The 10,258-nt window shown below is 34.9% G+C and overlaps 1 protein-coding gene across 1 annotated transcript; it reads left to right on the top strand.

The window, feature by feature from the left end:
• The first annotated feature begins 1,925 nt into the window (after positions 1–1,925).
• Positions 1,926–4,855, top strand: LOC131520832 (T-cell surface glycoprotein CD3 epsilon chain-like). Its single transcript, XM_058745340.1, has 5 exons — positions 1,926–2,055; positions 2,158–2,358; positions 2,455–2,589; positions 3,090–3,142; positions 3,461–4,855. The coding sequence occupies exons 1-5, from the start codon at positions 1,983–1,985 to the stop codon at positions 3,515–3,517; spliced, it is 519 nt and encodes a 172-aa protein (XP_058601323.1). The 5' UTR covers positions 1,926–1,982; the 3' UTR covers positions 3,518–4,855.
• The last annotated feature ends 5,403 nt before the right edge of the window (positions 4,856–10,258 follow it).

The following is a 10,258-nucleotide window of genomic DNA, read 5'->3' as shown; positions in this document are numbered from 1 at the left end:
TTAATTATTCAAAATATAATGAATATATATATATATATACAAAATTTATTCATAATGTATAGCCCACATATCTTTATAGATTAAATAATTAATTTAAAATGTATTGTAATTATGTTAACATTCCTTTTATATGATATACTTAACTACATGTTTATGGTGTCTTTAAATAGTTCAATCAAATACACTATTACTGTCATCAGTAGCACTTTTGTTCCACATTAAAAGTACTTTATGCTGAAAGTATACCGACTGTTAAATTGTGAATTTTGTTACACATCTAAACACATATGAATGAATAATCCAATGTGCTGTTAGTGCATTCATAGCTCAGTAACCTATATGTGTTAGAGTTATTAAACACACGAAGATATCGATGAAGATAAACAGACTTCAGTAAATCCACAGAAGATAAATCCAGACGGACACGAGCTTAAACACACAGACCAAACCTGGATAATTAACAAGAACTCAAACCACAAACCTTGAAAACTAACTCTACGGTGGTTTTAATATACTTTTGCAATTGTATTAAAGTGCTACTAATGTGGGAATATATTTTAATTAGTGTATGTATAGTGTATAACTTTTACCATTTAATTTAGCACAAAAATAAGAATGTACTACAAATGTATTTGCTGGTATTGAAGTATTTTTTAGTGCATTCAAGTATACTGTATATAGAGTTCTGAGTTACTGTATACTGGCCTGATATCGATGTAAACTTGATTGATTGACACTATTAGAAGAGATGACATCACTCAATCATCAATGAAATGACTTCAGCGGGAAAAACACTCTTTATTATTGTGCTCTTGCTTTATTGACAAACTATTCTCCTGCTGACGCTGTAAAGCTGCTTCCACACGATCAGCACTGTATAAAGCACTTTATACATTTATTTATTCTTTTTAATGCAGTATCTGTGTAATGAATGACATTATAATTGTAGTGCTCAAATGCTTTTTGTGATCATAGTAGAAATAAAATTCAGTTTTATGATGCTGACAACATACAGAATTACCAAATGTTGCTATGTTTGATCGCAGCATATAATCATTGCTGTTAATAGAGTTCACTGATTACATGACACTAACTGACCGCTTGATTTTACTGTACATTTCTGCCATACGGACATCAGCCTGAGATGGTCACCACTGATACGCTATTATTAAATATAATGTAGAAACTTTCATTTTCTGTGAAGCTGCTTTGCAACGATTTGCATCATGAAAAGCGCTATACTGATAAACTTGAGTTGAATTATTATCTCACAGAAATATTCATATATGACCCTGAACCACAAAACCAGTCAGTTTTTGAAATTGAGATTTAAGCATCATCTGAAAGCTGAATAATTGATGTATGGTTTGTTGGACAATATTTGTCTGAGATACAACTATTTGAAAATCTGGAATCTGAGGGAGCAAAAAAATCTAAATATTGAGAAAATCTCCTTTAAAGTTGTTCAAATGAAGTTCTTAGCAATGCATATTACTAATCAAAAATGAAGCTTTGATATATTTACGGTAGGAAATGTACAAAATATCTTCATGTAACATGATCTTAATATCCTAATGATTTTTGACAAAAGAGAAATGTATAATTGTGACTCATACAATGTATTGTTGGCTATTGCTGCAGATATAGCTGTGCTGCTTATGACTGCTTCTGTGCTGCAGGGACACATGTCGTAAACAATCGTGAGAACATGATTTAATGATCTGAACGATGCAGATGGCAACTGATTTGATTTGTATTTATAGTATATTTCAGATATATGAGTTTATGAAGTTATAGAGGAGCCTGAAGAGCTTCTCAGAGAAATGGAGCAGATCTGCAGATAAAACCGAGCAGAACGAGAGAATGAGGGCAATAGCAAGGCGTTTGAGGTTTCCTCTTCCTGTAGAGAAGCTCAGAGACACAGAGACGCCGCGTGAGCGATCAGTTCACATTCACTTCAGGACGTTACAGCACCAGGAACCATGCTTCTCCTGAGCGTGATGATCGTGATGATCGTGCTGCTCGCCGCGGCTGTGGATCCAGCTCAGGGTCAAGGTGAGGAACACCACAAACTACAGATCATGCTTCATATGATGTTTAGCGATTCTTCCTTCTTGTTTGTTCATTTCATCTTGTCTTCCGTCGTTTTTATCAAAGAACTACAGATCACAGGATATAGTGTCATTTTGACCTGCTCTGGAGGTGAAGATGGTGGAGTAACGTGGAAGAAAGACGACAAAGCAATTGATAAAGAAAATAAGATGATGTACGAAGTCTCAGCTGAACAGGGAATAGTAAAAGGATCCTACTTCTGTGAATATAGTGATGTAAAACACATGTTCTACCTCAAAGTAAAAGGTGAGGAAACTTCACTTCTTTTCATCACAATAACATTGTTTTTCACTCAGAATGAGCATCATAATAATAATAACTCTCACTCTTTCTGTGTGTCAGTGTGTGAGAACTGCTATGAGTTGAGTGGTACGGTGGCGTGGGGCGTTATATTCGGAGATTTACTGATCACAGGACTAGTTATTCTCTGCGTCTACACCTGTGCTGCCAGAAACAGCGACGGCACACAGAAGAAAGGTACAGAAAATATATATGATCTCAGATCTCACTCAGACACAAATACACCAAACTCAGTCAACCTACAGTTTACACAAAACTAACCAACTTAGATTCAACACATAAAACACAAAACTGAATAAAGCTGATATATTTCTGCAGTAATACCATACTCAAATATTTGACATAATATAATACCACAGTGAATATATATTACATGTATACATTACAAATCGACATCTATACAGTGTTCATTTCATTATCATTTATATAAAAGGGGAAAATGTTGCACTGTAATGAAAACATGGAGCGTAAAGGATTTATAAGTTAGGATATATATATATACAATATAAGGATTTACGTTGTTTTGATGTAAATGCTGCATGAATTAGTTTCAGAGCAGAAGAAGTGTGTGGAGCGTTTAGAAAGTGACCTCAGTGTTGAGAAATGTGTTCTAATGAGTGAAAAAATAAAAAATGATAAATAAACATTTTCATGGTTTATTGTGTTTTAATCCACAGCATCAAATCCCCGATCAGTAAACCCTCCTCGACCTCCAAACCCGGACTATGAGGTACGTGTGACGAAACAAGTGTTTTGTGTGACACTGAATGTTTTTATTAAGCGGTCTTTCAGTTGTTAATCAGCGCAGAATGAGGTAGAAGTGAAGGTGCGCTGTGATTGGTCAGTAATCCAGTGTTGCTATAGTAACAGCTGTTCCCATAGAAACCAACTACTAACCTAGTTAACATCACTAGATCCGCTAGATTCAGTGAAGCATGTTTCTCTGTTCTTCACTGCAGAACACAAGCTCAAGTGTCTCGTTGATCAATTAAACTGATTTTCTGGGTGATTATCTGTAAATGTCTGATAGTTTGTGTTGTTTTCTCAGGCTCTGGATCCAAAGATGCGCAGCAGCAATGCTCTGTACGCAGGCCTCAATAAATAGATGCTGTTCTGACGTCCGGATTACTGTAAATCAAACGCCGCTGATTCATAATGCTTCTTAAACATTTCTTCCACTGTACAGCTTTATATATTAGTGATGCTGATGTGAGTTTTATGAGACTGTGACTCACGGATCAGTGTTTTGTTTTATACGGTAACTCTGTGTGTGTGTGTGTGTGTGTGTGTGTGTGTGGAAAGTTCAGCTCATGAAACATCGGAAACTCATGATGGAAACAGCATCTGTGCTTTCTGCTGAGATTGTGTCATTTCACTCTTTTGTGTTCAGAATCTTGTTATTTACACAGTTTTCATGTTCCAAGTGTCTCATTTTACAAGAATGATTCATTTTAGACTTAGAAAATAACACGAGTGCACAAATACACTGTAAAAAGTGATAAGTTGACTTAACTTTAAAAAAATTGAGGAAACCCGTTGCCTTAAAATTATTAAGTAAATAATAATTTTAAAAAATAAGTTAAGTGAATTGTCAAGTTCAATTAACTTTTTTAAATTTGTATTATTATTTACTTAACTTAAATTTTTTTTAGGAAACCCGTTGGCTTAAAATTATTAAGACAACTTATCACTTTTTACAGCATTAGTTTATATAATTTATAACTCATCAAGAACTAAACCATTTATTAATGATTACTGCATCAGCAACTAATGAGCATTCTATATGATTCATAGATTAAGTAATCAATAAATTGTTATTAGTTAAATGTGTCATAATGTATAGTTCCTTAATAACATATTATATTAACTAATAGTGTAAATTTATGTGTTAATTACCACATTGGGTCAAAACTATGTACTTCAACTTGCAGTTGTCTGCTTTAATTAATCAATAGCTAATGATTTGCAAAGATATCATTGTGTTATGACTTTACTTGCTGAGGCACAGAACTATTAACTACTTCAAAATCCATAACCGCAATGACACAATTACTTAACAATTATTTAATAGTTCTGTGGTAATTAACACATGAATTTACAATATTAGTTAATATAATATGTTATTAGGGAATTAATACATTATGACACATTTCACTAATAACAATTTATTGATTACTTAATCTATGTATCATATAGAATGTACATTTGTTGCTGATGCAGTAATTATTAATAAATGGTTTATTTCTTCATGAGTTATACACTAACTCGTGATTATCTGTGCACTAGTTAAGCATGAATTAATGCATATTAGTGCCACCGTATTGTAAAGTGTTACCAGATTAGTCAAATCAACAGCTGAACGAACCAAATTGAGGTTTTAATGATGCAACTGCTGCACTGAGAAAAGAAACATGAAAAATAAAGTAGATTTTGTTAAAATTGAGTGTTGATTTGTGCTTTTTGAACAGTTTATAAAATTAATACATTCACACACACACACAGTGCTCTGCATACACACAAGACAATGGTGTGTACCCCCAAAAAAAAGTTGAGCCAACTTAAACTTTTAAGGCAACCAGCTTCAGCAGATTTTTGAGTTTGCAGCTTATTTTTGTGGGAGATTCTCAATTTTTTGTTGTAGCTTAAAACAACAAGTTGAGAAAACTCAAAAATCTGCTGAAGCTGGTTGCCTTAAAATTTTAAGTTTTTTTTTACAGTGTATATACCCGTGTGTGCGTGTGTATTTGTGCGTGTGTGTGTATTGTAACGGTGCAGGATCAATCCAACAGGAACACACAGGAGACAGACAGCAGGAGCAAATGCACAACCACAGAAACAAGAACAAACTAAATCAAAATGCAGACAAGGAACAGAAAGAAACACAGGGCTTAAATACTAGAGGAGTGTAATCAAGGAAAGGTAGAACAGGTGTGGGTGACAAATTAACAACCAAGAAAACAAACTACAACCCGAATTCCAGAAATGTTAGGACGTTTTTTGGGGGTTTTTTTTAATAAAATGAAAATTAAAAGAATTTCAAATCACATGAGCAAATATGTTATTGAAAACAGAACATAGATAATATAACAAATGTTTCAAATGAGAAATTTTTAAATTTTATGCACAAAATGAGCTCATTTCAAGTTTGATGCCTGTTACAGGTCTCAGAATAGTTGTGACGGGGGCATGTTTACCATGGTGTAGCATCTCCTCTTCTTTTCAAAACAGTTTGAAGACGTCTGGGCATCGAGGTTATGAGTTTCTGGAGGTTTGGAGTTGGAATTTGGTCCCATTCTTGCCTGATATAGGTTTCCAGCTGCAGAAGAGTTTGTAGTCGTCTTTGATGTATTTTTCATTTAATGATGCGCCAAATGTTGTCTATAGGTGAGAGATCTGGAGGCAGGCCAATTCAGCACCGGACTCTTCTACTACGAAGCCATGCTGTTGTAATAGCTGCAGTATGTGGTTTTGCATTGTCCTGCTGAAATACACGTCATCTGGAGGGGAGCATATGTTGCTCTAAAACCTTTATATACCTTTCAGCATTCATAGTGCCTTCCAAAACATGCAAGCTGCCCATACCGTATGCACTTATGCACCCCCATACCATCAGAGATGCTGGCTTTTGAACTGAACGCTGATAACACGCTGGAAGGTCTCCCTCCTCTTTAGCCCGGAGGACACGGCGTCCGTGATTTCCAACAATAATGTCAAATTTGGACTCGTCTGACCATAGAACACTTTTCCACTTTGAAACAGTCCATTTTAAATGAGCCTTGGCCCACAGGACACGACGGCGCTTCTGGACCATGTTCACATATGGCTTCTTTTTGCATGACAGAGCTTTAGTTGGCATCTGCAGATGGCACGGCGGATTGTTTACTGACAGTGGTTTCTGGAAGTATTCCTGGGCCCATTTAGTAATGTGAATGACAGAATCATGCTGATGAGTGATGCAGTGTCATCTGAGGGTCTGAAGACCACGGGCATACAACAAAGGTCTTCGGCCTTGTCGCTTACGCACAGAGCTTTCTCCAGTTTCTCTGAATCTTTTGATGAAGTTATGCACTGTAGATGATGAGATTTGCAAAGCCTTTGCAATTATCTTTTTCAGCCCTTTGTTGCCCCCGTGCCAACTTTTTTGAGACCTGTAGCAGGCATCAAATTTGAAATGAGCTCATTTACTGAATAAAAGTGTAAGATGTCTCAGTTTAAACATTTGTTATGTTCTCTATGTTCTATTGTGAATAAAATATTGGCTCACGTGATTTTAAAGTCTTTTAGTTTTCATTTTATTCAAATTTTAAAAAACGTCCCAACATTTCCGGAATTCGGGTTGTAGAAAACTCAGGCAAACAGGAACAGAAAACTAAACCAGAACAGAGCAAAACAGAACATGTGTGTATATATACAGTACGTGTGTGTGCGCGCGTATAAATCACACAGAATGGAGTGTATTGAAAATCTGAAATAGCAGACAGTCTCCTGTAAGGGGTAGGTTTAGGTGTAGGGTTGGTGTAGGACAATAGCACATACAGTAAGTACAGTATAAAAACCATTACACCTATGGGATGTCCCCACTTTTCACAAATGTGTGTGTGTGTGTGTGTGTGTATACAGTACGTGTGTGTGAGGTTGATGTGAGTGTTGATATTGTGCTGTTGGTGGTTTGCTGCTTTTCTCGGCGCTGAACGGAAACCACAGAGAAAAATTACCAGAAACGAGCCAGTAACTAATAATAAACAATCAAAGACATAAACGGATGATTAAAACTGAGCTCTGAGATCTCTGTAGACAGGATCTACACATACACACTAAACCTATGACACACACACACACTTATAATTTACACATTTTATTAAGGCTGTGTTTTGTAGTTAGCAGGAGTTACAGATGCTTGTTCAGCGCTCTTATGCTGGAGTTACTGATCGTTCATTTAGTGATCGTTCACCCAAAACTCATCATTTATTCCCCTCATGTTGTTCAAACCTGTATGACTTACTTTCTTCTGTGGAAACGCAATAGAAGATATTTTGAAGAATGTTGGGAATCAAATGTTCACCTCTCAAAGTGAGCTGTTTCTCAGAAGTCCTACAGATTTGCAACTACATGAAAACATAATGACAGAATGATATATTTTTTTTAAAGATTGATCCCTTTAAAGTTAACATTCACTATAGTTTCTGTACGGCTGTACCTGCATTACAGTCATATTTACTGTAAACAGCTTCATTTATTCATTAGTTTGAGCTAATCGTCAGCACGTCTGAACATTTCCTTTCTTAAAATCACTAAAACACCTCTCAATATTTAGGTCACTTTTTAAATGTAAATGTTTCATGTTTTCATTACAGCACAACATTATTCCTCAGTTTTGTAGAAATAAGAATGAAGTTAAACACTGTAGGCGTTCAGTTTTAAGAGTGTGTCATTGTTTAGATTTGTGTTATATTTCTCTCTGGTATTACTGTAGGAATAGAGTTTGTGTTGAACTCTAGTTAATCAGGATTGTAAAGAGCATGTAAAAGGCCTGTAGCTTCATTGAGTTTAGCTGCGTTTGTGTCTGAGTCAGAAAAGAGTTCATTTCATTTGAAAGATGTTTTCACTGAATGTTTTTTGTGCCGAAGCGATGCTAAATGATCGGGTTTATCCACACAGACGCTGTTAGAAGAGTTTTAATAAGAAACAGAGAAACACAGTCTAGAGATCATCAAAAACTCAAATAAAATCCTTTGTTCTGCGATGAATCTTTAAAGAATCGACAGCGCCGCTAATAGTAAAGACAGACTTTATTTATTTGAAGCATCAACACAAGCGACAAACCCCTACATTTACAGGAACAAGAAATGAAAGGACAGATGTAAAGCTGAACAGTTTTGTGAGGAGACGGGTTTCTTCTGCTAATATCTCCGGGTCAGACGGACTGCTTGTTCTTGTTTTTGCGCTGCGCGTGTAGAGTGCTGTACTCGTCCGTACGTGTGTTCAGCCGCTAAACAACATACAAACACACGTTACACTCGTCACAATCACACAGATGATACATGAACCAGTGTAATTACCAACATTAATTATCTGCATTTAACCTGAACTCATGCCTTTAATATGATGTATTTTTATGTTTTTATTTTTTTTTTTATGTATACAGACCCAATTTATACTGTAAAAAATTTGTTTTTGTTTTTTTGGATTTGCATTTCTGTAAAATATCATCTGGATTATCTTTAGTTTCTATTAATATATTAAAACTATAATGTCATTTTTTTTCTACCTACCATTATCAGAAACACAAATTAGACTTTAAATAGAATAAAACAATTATAAACATAAACAATGTATAATTTCAAACCAGTACTTGGAAAGCAGAATGAAATATATTTTAACTTATTTATTGTTATTATTACTATTATTATTATTTACATTTTTACACTATAACTTTTTTAATGTTTTCGCAGACCCCCTTACACTCTCAAACTCCAAAATAAAAATACTTAAAATAGTACAGAATGACATATACAGTACATATTACATTTACAGTTAGTCATTTAGCAGACGCTTTTATCCAAAGCATCCAAATATATATAATATGTGTCCCTGCAGCCCAGAAGCAGTCATAAGCAGCACAGCTATATTTGTAGCAATAGCCAACAATACATTGTATGGCTCAAAATTATACATTTTTCTTTTATGTCAAAAATCATTAGGATATTAAGTAAAGATCATATTTGTAAATGTCCTACCATAAATATATCAAAACTTAATTTTTGATTAGTAATATGCATTGCTAAGAACTTCATTTGAACAACTTTAAAGATGATTTTCTCAATATTTAGATTTTTTTGCACCCTCAGATTCCAGATTTTCAAATAGTTGTATCTCAGACAAATATTGTCCAACAAACCATACATCAATGGAAAGATTATTCATTCAGATTTCAGATGATCACAAAATTGACCCTCATGACTGGTTTTGTGGTTCAGGGTCACATACAGTCATGGGCAAAAATATCGGCACCCTTGGTAAATATGATCAAAGGCGGCTGTGAAAATAAACCTGCATTATTAATCCTTTTGATCTTTAATTTAAAACAAATCACAAAAATCTAACTTTTCATTGGATAATAAGAATTTAAAATGGGGGGAAATATCATTATGAAATAAATGTTTTTCTCAAATACACGTTGGACACAATTATTGGCACCCCTAGAAATTCTTATGAATACCATATCTCTGAAGTATATTCCATTCATATTCACATTTTTGAGCACTCCAGGGTGATTATGAACATGAAATTATCCAGCCATGGCTTCCTGTTTCACAGAAATATAAATAGGAGGGAAAACAAAGCCCAAATTCCTTTAATCATCATCACAATGAGAAAAACCAAAGAATATGTTTCTGATGTGCAGCAAAAGATAATTGAGCTTCACAAATTAGTGAAGTGGCTTTAAGAAAAGAGCTAGAGCAGTGAAAATTCCCATTTCCACCATCAGGGCAATAATTAAGAATTTCCAATCAACATAAAATGTTAGGAAACTGCCTGGAAGAGGACGTGTGTCTATATCGTCCTAATGCACGGTGAGGAGGAGAGTTTGAGTGGCTAAACACTCTCCAAGGACCACAGCTGGAGAATTGCAGAAAATAGTTGAGTCTCGGGGTCAGAAAACCTTCAAAAATATATATTTTCAAACAGCATTGTTCGGGAGGCTTTCAAGAAAAATTCTCCTCACTCATCCAAAAACAAACTCCAGCATATTCAGTATCAGACACGACTGGAGCTTCAGATGGGACTGGCTTCTATGATCAGATGAAACTAAAAATGAGCTTTTTAGCAGCAAACACTCAAGATG

The sequence above is a fragment of the Onychostoma macrolepis genome, chromosome 15 (assembly GCF_012432095.1).
Source record: "Onychostoma macrolepis isolate SWU-2019 chromosome 15, ASM1243209v1, whole genome shotgun sequence".
Classification (NCBI taxonomy): domain Eukaryota; kingdom Metazoa; phylum Chordata; class Actinopteri; order Cypriniformes; family Cyprinidae; genus Onychostoma; species Onychostoma macrolepis.
The sequence above is the reverse complement of the archived record's forward strand: the minus strand, read 5'-3'. Positions and strand labels throughout refer to the sequence as shown.